The 18,122-nt window shown below is 47.3% G+C and overlaps 1 protein-coding gene across 2 annotated transcripts; it reads left to right on the top strand.

Annotated features, from left to right (window-relative positions):
* The first annotated feature begins 35 nt into the window (after nucleotides 1–35).
* Nucleotides 36–17,713, top strand: MCM7 (minichromosome maintenance complex component 7). 2 transcript variants are annotated; one of them, XM_069217084.1, is made up of 16 exons: nucleotides 36–564; nucleotides 2,346–2,425; nucleotides 3,470–3,634; nucleotides 4,720–4,844; nucleotides 4,929–5,109; nucleotides 5,573–5,710; nucleotides 6,000–6,149; nucleotides 12,182–12,296; nucleotides 12,564–12,695; nucleotides 12,918–13,001; nucleotides 13,275–13,486; nucleotides 13,593–13,774; nucleotides 13,907–13,990; nucleotides 14,868–15,036; nucleotides 16,563–16,672; nucleotides 17,148–17,713. In XM_069217084.1, exons 1-16 carry the CDS (start codon nucleotides 534–536, stop codon nucleotides 17,353–17,355), a joined length of 2,166 nt encoding a protein of 721 aa, XP_069073185.1. In that variant the 5' UTR covers nucleotides 36–533; the 3' UTR covers nucleotides 17,356–17,713. The 2 variants fall into 2 exon arrangements, with proteins under 2 accessions (XP_069073185.1, XP_069073186.1); XM_069217085.1 differs by lacking the exon at nucleotides 36–564 and adding an exon at nucleotides 1,516–1,997.
* The last annotated feature ends 409 nt before the right edge of the window (nucleotides 17,714–18,122 follow it).

The following is an 18,122-nucleotide window of genomic DNA, read 5'->3' as shown; positions in this document are numbered from 1 at the left end:
TACTAAAAAGACCTGGGTAGGTTCGGTTTCACTACATTACAAACAGATGTATTGGGACAATACGTAACTGCGCGGCATAGGATTTCCCCCTGATCATTTTCTCTCAGGTGCAAAGTTATAACGTTACAGCCCCTGTATGGGGCGGAGGTGAACAAGGGGAGACTATTGTCGTCCGGTGGGAGTATTTATGTAAACTTGAGTACTCAGTATTCCTATGTGAAGGTGAGGCAAATGCAAAAATTGCCCTCTGTGCTACAGCCCCCCCACTACGTTAACACTTGGTTCAGTCCACACTAGCCCGCAGTCACATGATGTAAAGGTGGTGGGCGGGATTTCAAGGAGGCGAGTCACTGATTGGTCGTGACTTTTTCGCGGGCTGGACACATGCCTGACTGCAAAGAGCTTGCCTTACGTTCTCTCCGATTGGCTGCGTAGTGGGGCACGTGAGTGCGACGTTTCGCGCCAGTTTTGGTTGAAAGAAGAGAAAGAGCCAACTTCTCCAAGGAACACTCTCAAACCGGAGAATTAGAGCCATGGCGCCCCGAGACTATTTGGCCGAGAAAGGTAAGCGCGGCAAGGGAACTATTGGGATACTTGTAGAACGTCTACTGCCTTTAGTTCGGTCATAAAGTTTAACTTTCTTACGCGTTTTCTCTATTGTCGTTCCTGTATCTTAAGCTAATAATTGAGTGCGGCTTGAGGGTTTGGCATACGTTTATCGAAAATACGAGTAATATATTTTATCTGGAAAATTAATCATGGAACTCTATCAACGAGAAACGTATTTAGGTTTTGTCAGCGTCTTTAACAGACATTGAAAACGGGTGTTTCTTGATCTGAATGAAAGCTTATGTTCAACGTTTGAGAGGATCGCACGCACACGTTTTACTTGCGTTCAGCGAGTGAACTAATTGGTTTAAATTCTAAAACCTGCAGTATTGGTCCCAGCATGTAAAAGAAAAGCTCTAACCGGAGTTAGTTACTCGTGTTTTGGATTTAGGCGCGCCAAGCAGATTGTTGGTGAACCTGAATACCAAACGAGTTCTATCCCGCCTCATTCCTGTGCTGATATGTTAATCCTGTAAACGTGCTGACAGCAAGCCACGTTTCTGAGGGTAATTGTTGGCATCGGCAAAGCGGTGTAGTAGTCTCTCGAGCCCAGAATCGTTGTTTCGTGGTACTAGTTGTAGTTTGTGCACTCATGTTGTATAATGGGGTGGTTTAGAGCGCGTTCTAGGGGTTTCGAAGCGCCGCTGAACAGTCTCGGGGTAAGCCGTCAGTTACTAAGTATCATGGGTGCTCAAGGCATCCTTAATACTGCCAGTACCGTTGGAAACGGGAAGTGTTAATGATCTCTAATTTCCTTCGCGTGAACCGTATCGTGGGGGCTTTTTTTTCTTTCAACAGAGCCCTTTGCTGGCCTTTCAGGGCAACCGCTGACAGGCGAACTTTTCTTGCGGCGCGCATGCGCCACTTTTTTCCGCAACGGGTTGACGTAACGCGTTGACGCAAGGGTTGCTGGGAACGTGCTGTGCGCGGTCGATGTATTCTTCCGCGCTCGACCCGCGTGCTTCTTCCCGTCGTAGACGGGTAGAACACGGCGACACTTGTCATTAGCGGGGCTAGTGGTGCGGGTGTTTTTGGCGTGGGTCGCTGACGGTGGAGTGCGCCATAGGCGAACGTGGTGCACTCGGGCTTCTGGCGGAGGGATATGTGTTCTGCTGATGCCTTGCCGCCATGTGCTGCTTTGTTTACAAAGAGGAAGATCAGGCAGGGAGTCTTACGAAGCGTGGCTCGGGATCGGGGCCCATGAGCGCCGAGGAAGGGTCACACTAAATAGTATGAAGGCTCCGATGGACAACGGACTGCGCAGGGAGGGGCCCGAGTCGCCGCGCGCTCACCAGTCTGCGGTTGCGGAGAAGCCGCACTTGTTGCGAAGGAAGTCCTGATACTGGAGGGTCCATAAAATCTGGTGGACCAAAGTACAAAACGTCAAGGTCGGCAGTTACGTGGAGTATGCTCCGAAAAACTCTGTAAACCATATCTGTACACCTAAGGGGAATGGGGTTAGTGGGTAGGGGGCACGCGTGTTCGGCATACTATTTTCTCAAGAAGCGATCACTTATTTTGGTGGGGGGGGGATACGCAAAGTACACAGTACTGCTGTGGGTGTTTTGGGCTGTTTGTTCTAGTGTGTATTGCAATAGATAAGTAATTGCGTACGCGCCTTGGCGTTAGGTGTACATCCGGTCCTCTTGTATCAATCGTGTTGACGTGGGCCGGAGGAATATTGGCAACTGTGCTATAGGAAGCGGACTGTCTAATCATCATTCTTTCTTTTGCAGAAAAGTGCAAGCGATTCCTTCAAGAGTTCTATACCGATGACGAATTTGGGAAGAAACATTTCAAGTATGGCAGTCAGCTGGTGAGTTTAGAGCAAGGCTGTAGTGCAAAATTGACTATTCGGATGTATAAGTGGCTGCTGCTCCGGAGAACAATTAGTGCCGTACATGAGAGGCTGAAAAGGGAATATTTTCGTTATTGGCACAGAGAGTTCTAAATCTGAAAGGTGTGAGGTTAGATGCATTTGTGAAGCACAGTTCCACCCTAGGGCTTCCCAGCGATTGAGGTGAGCAAATGAAAGCGGCGCATCAGTGAGCAAATTTAATGGTAGTGAGCCAGGCCTTAGGCAGTTCCCTAAATCAAGGCTTATTGTCTAACTCTGGAATTTACTCCCCGTCGAAGAGATGGGTAAAGTATCGGATACACAAATCTTCTTCTACCCCGTCTTGGTCTCTAAATTCCAGGCCCCCTCAGTAGTCTGCCTGTGGCAGTCCTTAAGGACCTGGAGGGTGTGTGGGAGTAGATTAAAATACCTTGATCATGCGCGGGTCTTTAGAGTTGGCCCTTTGTGTGCCAGGCAATGTCTGACTCCCATTTTATTCTCGATTCAATGGGAAACCAATGGAGTGATGCCACGGTCTGTTACACTGAGGCCGATCTCAGGGTCCCAAGAATGGTCACAACAGCAGCTCTGTAAAAATCAGCCAAAACCTTTTAATACCGTTCTGGGGTCCTAAATATAGCCATTGGACCACAATTGTTCTACATGCATTTGGGGGGAGATCCAGAACTTTGCATGATGTTGAACGCAGAAGAGGACCCAGGAAGTGGTGTGTTTTTATTTATTTTTCCGTCGTGTCTGTAGGTTGGTTAAGTGAGATATACTTACAGGTACCTGGCTGGGAAGCTAACAGTTGCAAATGGGATAATTGGCAATGCTGGTGTTGTGTAAATTTGCACATGGGTGGTTAATCCGGTTTACACCAGAGTTTACATGCCAGCTCTGAACAAGTGCTGATGTCACTTTTTGTGTCCGTTTAAGCACATTTATTATGGACCAGATTTTTAACACATTGACCATACGAAAGACAACTGGTTAGATGAAAACTAAATCGGTCATTCGCAGGTTAAGCTGGCTCACCGCGAGCAAGTGGCCCTGTACATTGACCTCGATGATGTGGCAGAGGAGGACCCAGAACTGGTGGATTCAATCTGTGAGAATACCCGTCGCTATACCAATCTGTTTGCTGATGCTGTGCAGGAGCTATTGCCAGAGTACAAGGAAAAAGAGGTGAGTGCAGCATTATTGCACTGTGGTGCTGTTCAATTTAGACTAGAGTGGCTGTGCAGAGCAGCAATGTGGACATGGTAATAGATGTTGCGCACCTAGGCCATTCTTAAGTTACACTTGATCACTGTTGAAAGTTGTAGATCTCAGCTATGGTAACTTTAATTGGAAGTCTTATGCTCTTCAAAAATGTACTTTGTTGGTATGCCACAGTGATATGCTTCTGTCGACCCATGCTAGTCCTCAGTCTTAGTTACTACTGTTTGGTGTACTACAACTGCTCTCACCTTTTGATTCAAGATGGCAGAATCAAGTGACCACCTAGAGGAACTCTGAGCACCACCCATGGGTGGTAATTGACAGGGGGGTGGTTGCCTTTTTTTTCTTCATTGTCCAGTTTCGTGCCAGAGCAGAGACCCAGGGATCCCTGGGCTGGTGCAAACTGGTTTAAGGAGGGCACCGAATGTGTCCAATGACTTGTCCAGAAAACAGACTGGTGGGAACAGTGTGCAAAGAATCACACAACCAATACTGGCAACACTAGTCAGATAATACCAGACATGCCCAGGTTTCGGAGTTTATATTGTCGCTGGACATAGGTAGCGAGTGACACGCTCTAATTTTCCTGCCTGTGCGCAGAACTTATTAGGGTCACTTTTTTAGGGTGCCCTTTAGGTGCAGGTATTGGCAAAGAGATGTTTGATACCAAACTAGTAGTGGCCACACAAGGGTTACCATTTACTAGGGACTTATAGTGGGTGCTAGAGGTTATACCAATTGGGGGGAGAATAGTGTTCAGTTTTGGGGTCCAGCTGTGGCACTGGGGACCTGGTTAGCAGGAACTCAGTGCACTTAAACGGAACCTAGGCCGAAACTGGTGGAGTGACCATGTCAAGAGGCACTTTCCTACAGTACTCTTAACCCTTTACGTTCTAATGGAGTTATGCATGAGTTGAGTCTGCTTTTTTTCAGCAGGTAAGAGCTGACCTCACATGTATAGCTGTGATTACTCTGCTGGGAGTGCAAAAGCAAATACAGGTCTGTAGTTTCTCTTCTGTGGGTGTTCTAAGTTCTGCCTCTTATTACAGGTGGTGAATAAGGACACGCTTGATGTTTACATTGAACACCGCCTGATGATAGAACAGCGGGCTCATGACCCCAGTGAGGCTCGAGACCCACACAATCAGTACCCGTCGGAGCTCATGCGCAGATTGTACGTGGCATTGGTTTTACGTGACGTTGGCTGTGCTCTGCAATGTAAGCACTGACTTGATACATGCTTAATTCTCTCTTGCAGTGAGTTGTACTTCAAGAGCCCGAGCAGTGCAAAATCCCTTGTGGTGCGGGATGTAAAGGCAGACTCCATTGGCAAGCTTGTGACTGTGCGTGGAATCGTCACAAGGGTCACGGAGGTCAAGCCAATGATGGTGGTGGCTACTTATACTTGTGACCAATGCGGTGCTGAGACATACCAGCCGGTGCGTGCCTTCCATTCTTGCATTTGTCCGGAGATTAGGAAATCATTATAGCAAAGCTAACGTACTGTGATTAAGTTATGGCCTGGGTGATTATGCGCATTCCTGTTACAAGAGTGCATCAATCCAGGTCTGAAATTATCCTTTTGGGTGACCAAAAGTTCTTGGTAGAAAGAACGCATGTGTACAAACTGGTGCTGTTTTGATCCTAGAAAACTTTGACCAATTAAAGTTTGGGGTGTGTCCTTTAGGCTACTAATGATAGGTGCTTTCAAACCGACATAAAATGCCTTTGATGGTTTAACGAGGTTACATTATGGAATTATAAGTGTAATGGGATCCTAAACGAGCATTAGTTGCGAAATATTTTAAAGGTTGTCTGGAAAAAGGTGGTCCCTTTTTTTGAGGGGGTGGGTTTTTCCCTCCTTTCCTTAAGTGATCGGCTAGTAATTTTATCTATTTGTAGATCCAGTCGCCAACCTTCATGCCGCTTATTATGTGTCCTAGTCGGGACTGCCAGACCAATCGCTCTGGCGGACGTCTGTACCTGCAGACACGCGGTTCCAAGTTTGTCAAGTTCCAGGAGCTGAAAATCCAGGAGCACGTGAGTGGCGGGGCGAGGGTCTGGTTTAAGGGGGCGGGTGTAATTGCAGTAGTTCAGCGTTGTTGCTAAAAACTTAGCATTGCCAGTTAGTAGTTACATGTATTTACCTGAGGTGGAATGGTGATATTCTCCGTTGAATCATTGGTTTGAATATCGGTAGTCTGTCTGGTTAGCTTCTGGGAACATGTGAATACGTTTTAATACAATTGGTCCCGCCTCAGTATTCTTGCTATTAATTCAGTATCCAATTAATACATACATTTTATTTAATGGCCTGTTCTCGTTTTAGAGTGATCAAGTCCCTGTGGGCAACATTCCACGCAGTATGACTGTCTTTGTGCGTGGGGAGAACACGCGTCACGCTCAGCCAGGCGACCACGTCAGCATCACTGGCGTCTTTCTGCCCCTGCTGAAGACCGGCTTCCGCCAGGTGGTTCAGGTGAGGCTGGTGATCAGAATTGTGCGGAGGTTTGAATAGGTGGCTGCTTTCTAGTTTCACTTTCCTTGCAGGACGTGTGCTCTGTTATCTAGTTCCATGGGGTCATTTGATAGTTTGGACGGGGCTAAACTAGATGTTCGATGGCATCTGTCGCTGTAGATACACATGGTATGCATGAGCTCGCCATCTGGTGTTGGGTCGGAGTGTTACAAGTTGTTTTTCTTCGAAGAAGTGTTTTCGAGTCACGGGACCGAGTGACTCCACCTTCTGTGCTCATTGCGCATGGGCGTCGACTCCATCTTCGATTGTTTTCTTTCCGCCATCGGGTTCGGACGTGTTCCTGTCGCTCCGAGTTTCGGAACGGAAAGTTAGCTGAAGACGGAAGATTTTCGACGGTATCGTTGCGATCCGGTTAGAGATAGACACATACGACGACGCGTTCAACATCGAAGCGCCTCGGTGCCCTTCGGGGTAGATTTCGGCACCCCGTCGGGGCCTAGTCGGCCCGACCGCGTGGAGGACAACGCCGATGGATCGGACCCCGTTTCGATTCTGCCCCGAATGCCACAACAAATATCCTTATACGGACCTACACTCGGTCTGTAATCTGTGCCTGTCACCCGAGCACAGCGAAGAATCCTGTGAGGCCTGTCGGGCGTTCCGGTCCCGAAAAACTCTGCGCGACCGTCGAGCGAGAAGACTCCAGATGGCGTCCACGCCAAAAGAGCGTCCACAGTTCGAGACAGAAGAGGAACAGGACGAATCCTTTTCCATCCAGGATTCAGACTCCGACGAGCTACACTCTACAAGAACTGTGAGTAAGACGTCGAGATCAAACCTTAAAAAAGGAAAGAAGGCCCAGGGGACGCCACTGCCAACCGGCCATGGCTCCACCCAAATTCTCGGTGACCAACAATCGGCACCGAAAAAGGCCCATTCAGTGTCGAGATCGTCCGACTTCGGTCGAGACACCGGCACGCAGCCTCCTCGGGACCGAGAGAGTGCTAAACAGAAGCATCGACACCGAGAATTCAGTGTCGACACCGATCGACGCCGAGACAGTGGCGCCGAAGACCATAGAGGCCAAGAATTTTCGGCACAGAAAAAGAGGAAGGTTACCTCGGAGCCGAAAAAACAATCATCAGGGCTTTCGGAGCCGAAAAAAGCGACATCAGACCCTGTTTCTGGCTCCTATACCGAAGAGCATTCTATGTCTTCTCAAATGAAGAAACATAGATTTGAACAAGAACTGCAATCCACTGACGTGGATCACACGCAAAAGCGTATCTTTATTCAGCAGGGGACTGGGAAGATCAGTACCCTCCCACCTGTCAAACGAAAGAGAACGCTTCAGTTTACTCCTCAGCAACAAACAACACAAAAGGTAACACCTCCTCCCTCGCCTCCACCTGTAACTCCGGCTTCGCCAACTTACACCCCGTCACATTCGCCAGCTCACACCGCCATGAGCCACGACGACCAAGATCAGGATGCGTGGGACTTGTATGACGCACCAGTGTCTGATAACAGCCCAGACACATACCCAACTAGGCCATCACCACCTGAAGACAGCACAGCCTACTCGCAAGTGGTGGCTAGAGCAGCTCTATTCCATAATGTGGAACTACACTCGGAACAAGTAGAGGATGATTTTTTATTTAACACCCTCTCCTCAACCCACAGCTCCTACCAAAGCCTGCCGATGCTTCCAGGCATGCTACGCCATGCAAAGGACATTTTCAAGGAGCCAGTTAAAAGTAGGGCAGTGACGCCTAGGGTGGACAAAAAGTATAAGGCGCCTCCTACGGACCCTGTCTTCATCACCTCTCAGCTGCCACCAGACTCTGTGGTGGTAGGGGCTGCCAGAAAACGGGCAAACTCACACACTTCTGGGGATGCACCTCCCCCAGATAAAGAAAGTAGGAAGTTCGATGCAGCCGGGAAGAGGGTTGCTGTCCAAGCAGCAAACCAGTGGCGCATCGCAAATTCACAAGCGCTGCTAGCGCGATACGACAGAGCCCACTGGGATGAGATGCAGCATCTCATTGAACATCTCCCAAAAGATCTGCAAAAAAGAGCAAAACAGGTTGTTGAGGAGGGTCAAAACATTTCCAACAATCAAATACGCTCCTCCATGGATGCAGCAGACACGGCCGCAAGAACCATTAATACGTCGGTTACCATCCGTAGGCACGCATGGCTCAGAACGTCTGGATTCAAGCCAGAAATCCAGCAAGCAGTGCTTAACATGCCAGTAAACGAGAAACTTCTGTTCGGTCCGGAGGTCGACACAGCTATAGAAAAGCTCAAGAAGGACACTGACACTGCCAAGGCCATGGGCGCACTCTACTCCCCGCAGAGCAGAGGATCTTATAACACCTTCCGCAAAACACCTTTTAGAGGAGGGTTTCGGGGTCAGGCCACACAAGCTAGCACCTCACAGGCCGCACCGCCCACCTACCAGGGACAGTACAGGGGAGGTTTTCGGGGCCAGTATAGAGGGGGGCAATTCCCTAGGAATAGGGGAAGATTTCAAAGCCCCAAAACCACTACCAACAAGCAGTGACTCACATGTCACACACCCCTCCCACACAACACCAGTGGGGGGGAGGATACGTCAATATTACGAAGCATGGGACAAAATAACTACAGACACATGGGTCCTAGCAATTATCCAGCATGGTTATTGCATAGAATTCCTGCAATTCCCTCCAGACATACCACCAAAATCACAAAATTTAACAAAATACCATTCACAGCTTCTAGAGATAGAAGTTCAAGCACTACTGCAAAAAAATGCAATAGAATTAGTACCAAGCACACAAATAAACACAGGAGTTTATTCACTGTACTTCTTGATACCAAAAAAGGACGAAACACTGAGACCAATTCTAGACCTCAGAGTAGTAAACACATTCATCAAATCAGACCACTTTCACATGGTCACACTACAAGAAGTGTTACCATTGCTCAAAAAACACGACTACATGACAACCCTAGACCTCAAGGACGCATATTTCCATATACCAATACATCAATCACACAGGAAATATCTAAGGTTTGTATTCAAAGGAATACATTACCAATTCAAAGTATTGCCTTTTGGTTTAACAACCGCTCCAAGAGTATTCACAAAATGCCTAGCAGTAGTCGCTGCACACATCAGAAGGCAGCAAATACATGTGTTCCCGTATCTAGACGACTGGCTAATCAAAACCAGTTCGCTCACACAATGCTCAAACCACACAAATCAAGTCATACAAACCCTCTACAAACTAGGGTTCACCGTAAACTTTGCAAAATCAAACATTCTGCCAAGCAAAGTACAGCAATATCTAGGAGCCATAATAGACACGACAAAAGGAGTAGCAACGCCAACTCCACAAAGGATCCACAATTTCAACAGGGTCATTCAACACATGTCTCCAAACCAAACAATACAAGCAAGAACAATACTACAGCTCCTAGGCATGATGTCATCATGCATAGCCATTGTCCCAAACGCAAGACTGCACATGAGGCCCTTACAACAGTGCCTAGCCTCACAGTGGTCTCAAGCACAGGGTCACCTTCTAGATCTGGTGTTGCTAGACCGCCAAACTTACCTCTCGCTTCTATGGTGGAACAGTATAAATTTAAACATAGGGCGGCCTTTCCAAGACCCAGTGCCAGAGTACGTAATAACAACAGATGCTTCCATGACAGGGTGGGGAGCACATCTCAATCAACACAACATAAGAGGACAATGGAACATACATCAAACAAAACTGCATATAAATCATCTAGAATTATTAGCAGTTTTTCAAGCACTAAAAGCTTTCCAACCAATCATAACCCACAAATACATCCTTGTCAAAACAGACAACATGACAACGATGTATTATCTAAACAAACAAGGAGGAACACATTCAACGCAGTTAAGCTTGTTAGCTCAAAAAATATGGAAGTGGGCAATCCACCATCAAATTGGTCTAATAGCACAGTTTATTCCGGGGATCCAGAATCAGCTGGCAGACAATCTCTCTCGAGATCACCAGCAGGTCCACGAATGGGAAATCCACCCACAAATTCTGAACACCTACTTCACACTCTGGGGAACACCACAAATAGACTTATTTGCAACAAAAGAGAACGCAAAATGCCAAAACTTCGCGTCCAGATACCCACACAAGCAATCCCAAGGCAATGCCCTATGGATGAACTGGTCAGGAATATTTGCTTACGCTTTTCCTCCTCTCCCTCTCCTTCCTTACCTAGTAAACAAATTGAGTCAAAACAAACTCAAACTCATTTTAATAGCACCAACGTGGGCAAGACAACCCTGGTACACAACACTGCTAGATCTGTCTGTAGTACCACACATCAAACTGCCCAACAAACCAGATCTGTTAACGCAACACAACCAACAGATCAGACACCCGGACCCAGCATCGCTGAATCTAGCAATCTGGCTCCTGAAATCCTAGAATTCGGACACTTACAACTTAGCCAAGAGTGTATGGAAGTCATAAAGCAGGCCAGAAGGCCATCCACTAGACACTGCTACGCAAGTAAGTGGAAAAGATTTGTTTGGTACTGCCATCATAATCAGATACAACCACTAGAGGCAACTCCAAAACATATAGTAAATTACTTGCTCCATTTACAAAAAGCAAAGCTAGCCTTCTCTTCTATTAAAATACACCTTGCAGCAATATCTGCATACCTGCAAACTACATATTCAACTTCCTTGTATAGGATACCAGTTATCAAAGCATTCATAGAAGGGCTTAAAAGAATTATACCACCAAGAACACCACCTGTTCCTTCATGGAACCTAAACGTGGTTCTAACAAGACTCATGGGCCCACCTTTCGAACCCATGCACTCTTGCGGAATACAATTCCTCACCTGGAAAGTTGCCTTTCTCATCGCCATTACATCTCTAAGAAGAGTAAGTGAAATTCAAGCGTTCACAACACAAGAACCTTTTATACAAATACATAAAAATAAGGTCGTCCTACGACCTAATCCAAAATTTTTACCAAAAGTTATTTCTCCATTCCATCTAAATCAAACGGTAGAACTACCAGTATTCTTCCCACAGCCAGATTCTGTGGCTGAAAGAGCACTACATACATTAGATGTCAAAAGAGCATTAATGTACTACATTGACAGAACGAAGAACATCAGAAAAACTAAACAGCTATTTATTGCATTCCAAAAACCTCATGCAGGTAACCCAATATCAAAACAAGGTATAGCCAGATGGATAGTTAAATGCATCCAAATCTGCTACCTTAAAGCAAAAAGACAACTGCCCATTACTCCCAGGGCACATTCAACAAGGAAAAAAGGTGCTTCAATGGCCTTTTTAGGAAACATCCCAATGCAAGAAATTTGTAAGGCAGCCACTTGGTCTACGCCTCACACATTCACCAAACACTACTGTATAGATGTGCTATCCGCACAACAAGCTACAGTAGGTCAAGCTGTATTAAGAACTCTATTTCAGACAACTTCTACTCCTACAGGCTAAACCACCGCTTATGGGGAACTAACTGCTTACTAGTCTATGCATACCATGTGTATCTACAGCGACAGATGCCATCGAACTGAAAATGTCACTTACCCAGTGTACATCTGTTCGTGGCATCAGTCGCTGAGATTCACATGGACCCACCCACCTCCCCGGAAGCCTGTAGCAGTTCAGAAGTTACCTTCAATTTTGTACATTTGTATATATATTACTTAATCCTTTAATAGGTACATACTTACATTTTTCATTGCGCGGGCACTATTACTATAGTACAACTCCTACCTCACCCTCTGCGGGGAAAACAATCGAAGATGGAGTCGACGCCCATGCGCAATGAGCACAGAAGGTGGAGTCACTCGGTCCCGTGACTCGAAAACACTTCTTCGAAGAAAAACAACTTGTAACACTCCGACCCAACACCAGATGGCGAGCTCATGCATACCATGTGAATCTCAGCGACTGATGCCACGAACAGATGTACACTGGGTAAGTGACATTTTCATTTCTTCTCCAGGGGCTGCTGTCTGAGACCTACCTGGAGACACATCGACTTATAAAGATGAATAAGACCGAAGACGATGAGATGGGAACTGATGAGCTGACTGAAGAAGAGCTGAGGCTCATCACAGGTTAGGGGCATGCCCATATTGTCGAGAGCAAAGGGCGGGGCACATGTTGAAGGGAGTGGAGACGTGACTGTAATTTGGGGGCGAGGGGAGAAGTTTAAGAGCCTTGGTGGGTGTCCCAAAGCTTGTGCGCCACGGTGTATAGACGTGCGCACGTCTATTGCGTAACGCTTGAGGAGCTCAGTACTTGGGCTGTGTAACTTAATTTGTGGGAAGGATGTGTGGTCATGGGATGGTTATTCGTCACTTTTTTTTTTTTTCTTTTTTCAGAGGAGGATTTCTATGAGAAGCTAGCAGCCTCCATTGCGCCTGAGATCTATGGGCACGAGGATGTGAAGAAGGCCCTGCTGTTGCTGCTCGTGGGGGGCGTGGACCACTCCCCCAGGGGAATGAAGATCCGAGGTAGGTGGACTGCATATTTTGCTTCTTTCGCTGTAGCTTTCTCGTCTGTTGCCAGTCTCGGGAAAGTGTTAACTTCTGTCTGTTCTTACTGCAAAGGACAGCTGCTTTGCTAGCTGTTTTTTTTTAATTATGCCGAATCCATATGTCAGTCTTCGAACGTTGTTCGCTCTCTGAAATGCGTCGTGTTCTCTAGCAGTGTGCTAATGTCCCTTCTCCCTTCAGGAAACATTAACATCTGCCTTATGGGAGATCCTGGTGTGGCCAAGTCTCAGCTCCTGTCCTACATAGATCGCCTGGCCCCTCGCAGTAAGTGACTAATTCTTTTAATTTTGTTTCCTAATACTCCTTTAGATGGGCGGGTGCTGCGCTGTCATCCAGAACCACAAGTCTTAAATCTCCATTTCGGGGAGTTGCGTACGCATTTCTTATACTAGCAGATGGTCTGCCTTTTTTTTTCATGTATCTTTTCAATGTCCATCTGGAGCGAACTCGTGTTATTGATATTAAATTAGTGTTATTGTTTTGACATAAAATCAAACGGTGAGGAGGTGGGGTCTAATTGCCCTCTAACCCCCGCAGGCCAGTACACCACCGGGCGCGGCTCGTCAGGCGTTGGATTGACTGCGGCGGTGATGAAGGACCCGGTGACTGGGGAAATGACCCTGGAGGGCGGAGCCCTGGTGCTCGCTGACCAGGGAATCTGCTGCATAGATGAGTTCGACAAGATGATGGACAGTGACCGGACAGCTATCCATGAGGTGATGGAGCAGCAGACCATATCCATTGCTAAGGTATTGTGGGGGGCTCTGGCCTGGCAGCCTGCGTTTAGGACCACGTCAGGAGTATGCAATTGAGCCACCCGTTTGATCATTTATGGGACTTTTTTTTTTATCACAGGCCGGTATTATGACCACGCTGAATGCCCGCTGCTCCATCTTGGCAGCTGCCAACCCTGCCTACGGACGCTACAACCCCAAGAAGACAGTTGAGCAGAACATCCAGTTGCCCGCAGCCCTGCTCTCCCGCTTCGATCTCCTTTGGCTGATCCAAGACAAGCCCGATCGAGACAATGATCTGCGGTTAGTAGGTGGTAGACTTTGCTTAACGTTGGGTTCGGTGTAATGGGGCTGAGGTGCTTTCTTTGTGGTGCTGTAGTGTTCGAGCAGTTACTAAGACACACAGACTGACCGTAAGGTATTGTTCTCTTTCAGACTTGCTCAGCACATCACTTATGTGCACCAGCACAGCAAGCAGCCACCGTCCCAGTTTGTGCCTCTGGACATGAAGCTCATGAGGTGAGAAGCAATTTTTTTATTTTATTTTTTAGCACGTTTGCGACTTGGCTTAGAACGTCACGTTTTCTAGGATTATTTCAATGTACGTTTCACTTCAGAAGTGAAGCAAGGGCGGCTAGTGACATTGCTGCGGTGGCATCTTATCTGCTGAATTCCACCTTGGGTGGCGCATAGTGTCACTCGTTGGAGTAGTTTAAAGCCTCTATGAATCGCGCAGTGATCGATGCAGGCTCGGATGCCTGGAGATCTCGTAAAGCCTGATCTAGGCGCGCAGTACCAGCATCGCACAACTCCTTAGGCGTTGCCTGTAGCTTTCTTAAAATTTAAAACTAACAAACTTTGTTCATCGATGTACTTCCACAATTGTCTTGGGTAGTACAACGTGTAACAGGACAATGCAACCGGTCCAAAACATCATTCTTTCGGTAGCACGCTCCACCCTACTCCCCAGCAGAGTTGGCGCTTCATGCGGCAGCTACCGGTAACCTGCATGCCGCAGGGCACACTGCATATTGCTGCTTACCCGATCGCAGCACCATTTACTGCCTGTTCCACCTGATTAATTATGCTCTCTTTAATGAAGAGTACAGTAACCCATGGGATGATCAAGAGGCTCAAAATACATAAATTAGCTACATATGCTAATCAAAGCTTAAAGGAGGGGGAGACAGAGCTGAGGGATGTCTAGAGTTGTGAGATGCAAGATATTGGGGAACATTACATATCAACTTGGGCAGCAATGAGAATTCCAAACTAAGCATGCAACAGTATTACAACGCGAAATTAAATACTTTGTAAATGTGTTATAAAAAAAAAAAAGCCATAACGAGTCATGCTTGCTTCTGTAATCGTTGCTAACCTTTATCATCTCATTTAGGCGTTACATCACTATGTGCAAGAGTAAGCACCCCGCTATCCCAGAGTCCTTAGCTGATTATCTGACTGCAGCCTACGTTGAGATGAGAAAGGAAGCCCGGACCAACAAGGACACTACGTTCACCTCTGCTAGGACCCTGCTGTCCGTGCTGCGGCTCTCCACTGCTCTGGTTTGTACTCCGCTACTCGGGGGTGGAGGGCAGCTTAGGTTGTGATGTGGTGTTGCTCATTTCTCTACTCTTAACCATGGATTGTAATAGGAGCTGCTGCTTCATTTCAGACCTTGCCCCAGCTAGCCCTACCAGGATTAAAGTGCTTACAGTGCAAGTAGTTTCTGTGTGTCCTACTGCATTGTGGGTACTTGCAGCCCTGGAGGGTTCATTGCAGCAGAAACTGCTCGTCTACACCGTCCTTTATGGCCAACCTCCACAGATACCGTGGATTTTTTTTTGGGGGGGGGGGGGGGGGGATATAATTACTGTGTGCTGCATCTGTCGCTGGGACTCCAAAGTGCTGTTCGTGCAGGTAGTGTACACGTCTCTACTGCACATGCAGCACTTCAGAGCCCTCGCTGGCACACTCGACTGAACCATGGCTGTTTGGTGGGGAAGGGCTATGTATGAATAGCACTAGCTGCATCCTGTCTTGCCTCTGAACTCAGTGGCAGCTTATGTAAAGTTAAGTGTGGTGTTGGATGTAATCTGTGCTGTGCCATTCTCCGTCCAATGTTGTGCATCATACTTTCGCTGGTTCCGGTCCGTTTTGCAGGGTTAGCAGTCAGTCTGGGCTTGGTTCTGCTGTGCAAACCCATGCAAAACAGATCGTGACTGAAGCAGAAACACCTGCTCCACTTTAATATGGTTCTACACTGCTGTACCGATGCTAGCTAGACAATGCTTCAAACTTCACATCTGACCTGGTAGTTTTGGCCATAAATATTTCCACCCGCCATGAAGATTTTAAAGATTGCGCTCATTTCTAAATCTGTAGCAGGTTTTATTTCCAAGCAATGCATTGCTTTAGAATTCTGCAAGGAAGCCATGTTATAGGCTTACAAAGTGTGGCAGAATGGCTGGCAACCATTACGTTTTCGCTCTGTCTTAAATGTTTTTTCCTGCACTTTAATAGTCTGTCCCGGTCTAATCCAGTTAGCACGCCCGTGGTTCTACCTGCTGGTGCTGGATACGGTGTAATGTAGCTTTCCCTCCCTCCCCTACATTGGGGTGCAGGTCAGTGTGTGCGATCTTAACTGCATGTTGGCGTTTTGGCCTGGGCGAGGAATTGATTAACCTGCTTGTCCGTAGGTGGTCCAGGATTGGCCAGTGTTGAGAGGCGGAGACATGAGCAATTGCTGACCTTTGCAATGGGCATTGCACTTGTCTCGGTCTGACAGGGCTGGCATAACGCTGCGGAGTCCAGGTCAAGTCTTGCATCTGAGCTGGCTGTGTACCTTGGTGGTTGTGGGGGCTGGAAGGGGCCGCTTCTGGGCTAAGTACGTGCTGCTTTTATTACTTGGTGATGCTTGTTGGAAGGAAGCGTTTTTAATGGTTGATAGGCCTGTTTATGATTATTATATGTAGTACTATGCCCACTTAATTGTAATGAGGCTGAATGGCCTGAAATCTGGGCCTTGTTTGAACTTGTTTGTGGGGCCGAGAAGCTTGTGAGCCCCGTGGTAACAGCACGTTTCTTCTAGGCCCGGCTGCGGTTGGTGGATACAGTTGAAAAGGAAGATGTGAATGAGGCCATGCGGCTGATGGAGATGTCCAAGGATTCTTTGGTGGGAGACAAAGGGCAAGCTGCCAGGTAAGGATCGGGGGCTGCTGCTAGCTCACTGGGATTGGGTGGGTCCTTTTAATAGTTTGCCATGTATGACATCATTTGTATCCGAGTGTCTGGCCCTTTAGTTGTAGGGCACTGCTCTTAGCTTCTGCTAAACAGTAGCTAATTTGAACCTTGTAACCTTAAGTATGTAGCTTTTGCAGCAAGGGCTCAAATTGGGCTTACAACGGGCAAATCCTAAATGAGAACAATGTGGCTTCTCTTAGTTGTGATGTGGTGACTGCATCTCCAAGCATCATGTCAGACTGGACTTCCTATCCACAAATTTCTTGCACCAGGAGCATGTAGTCCCCAAAAAGCGCAAGACCCAGAGCAAAGGGTATTAGAGTGAAGTGAGAATTGAAGTTGCTTGCCCCTTTTCTAAGGGGTTTTAGGGCCAGTGTTACTTAAGGTTTGGTTTGTAGTCCTTCCCTCTGACGTGCAATTTCCTTTCTTTTAGGACTCAACGCCCTGCTGATGTCATCTTTGCTGCCATCCGTGAGATGGTCCCTGAGAAGGGCATGCGGAGCGTCAAGCTTTCAGGGGCCGAGCAGCGCTGTGTCTCAAAGGGCTTCACGCCAGCACAGTTTGAGGCGGCCCTGGAGGAGTATGAGGAGCTCAACGTCTGGCTGGTGAACCAGGCCCGCACCAAGATAACCTTCGTCTAAGCTACGCCTCTAATATGAACTCGGCAGACTCTTCTAGACACTCACAGTGCTGTGGTGGAAACGGGGGGGGGGGGGGGCTGCTGGTGCAAGTCATCCGTGCTTGACTGGACAATACTGTGCTGGCGATTGGCCGCTGTCTGTAGCAGCAGATCATGTGGGGTGCAGTCTCCCAAGGGACCAGAACTGAGTGCACAGGCTGGAAGCAAACTTATTTTAAATTTAGATCTGGCGCTCCATTTTTGGGAGCGGTGGTTACCCTGTTCTTCCCTAACCACTTTTGCTGCTGTTTGCTTTTTAAATGTAGATGGCTTCAAGCCTTCTCAGCCGTTAAAATAAAATTAAATTTTTCTATGCTTAAGCTTCTGTTTGCCTACCTTCAGTTGAAGGAGATGTTGCTGCGAGGGAGGTAGGGTTTGTTTCCCAGTGTGTTAATGTTAATCAAGGCTGCTTTGTTACTCTCATCTAGAGTAGTCGGTGCCAGTGAGAAGGGGTGAATTGAGTTCTGTGAACATCAGTCCGTGGATTAAAAGCAAGGATGATCACTAGGCTTACAGTGCTTTGCAAGCTGATCTGAGAAAGCTTCAGGTTCTACACATGCATTGTACCGTTTCCCTTAAATTTCGAGTATACTTCAGCTTCCATATGGGTGGTTGACCGTACTTTGTATTATTACTTTTGGACTTTCTAACAATGCCATGTTAATCTTGACCGAGTTGGTCACTGCAAGTTTGTATACAGTCTTCCCAACATTTTAATTCCTTAGTTCA

This window comes from Pleurodeles waltl, chromosome 12 (assembly GCF_031143425.1).
Source record: "Pleurodeles waltl isolate 20211129_DDA chromosome 12, aPleWal1.hap1.20221129, whole genome shotgun sequence".
Taxonomy (NCBI): domain Eukaryota; kingdom Metazoa; phylum Chordata; class Amphibia; order Caudata; family Salamandridae; genus Pleurodeles; species Pleurodeles waltl.
Note: the sequence above shows the minus strand (reverse complement) of the source record. Positions and strands in the feature narration are given on the sequence as shown.

Coding starts and splice junctions, on each gene's coding strand:
- MCM7 (XM_069217084.1), top strand. CDS start 534: ATGGCGCCCCGAGACTATTTGGCCGAGAAAG. Junction 4,845..4,928: donor TCGGAGCTCATGCGCAGATT/GTACGTGGCATT, acceptor TCTCTCTTGCAG/TGAGTTGTACTTCAAGAGCC. Junction 12,696..12,917: donor CAGGGGAATGAAGATCCGAG/GTAGGTGGACTG, acceptor TTCTCCCTTCAG/GAAACATTAACATCTGCCTT.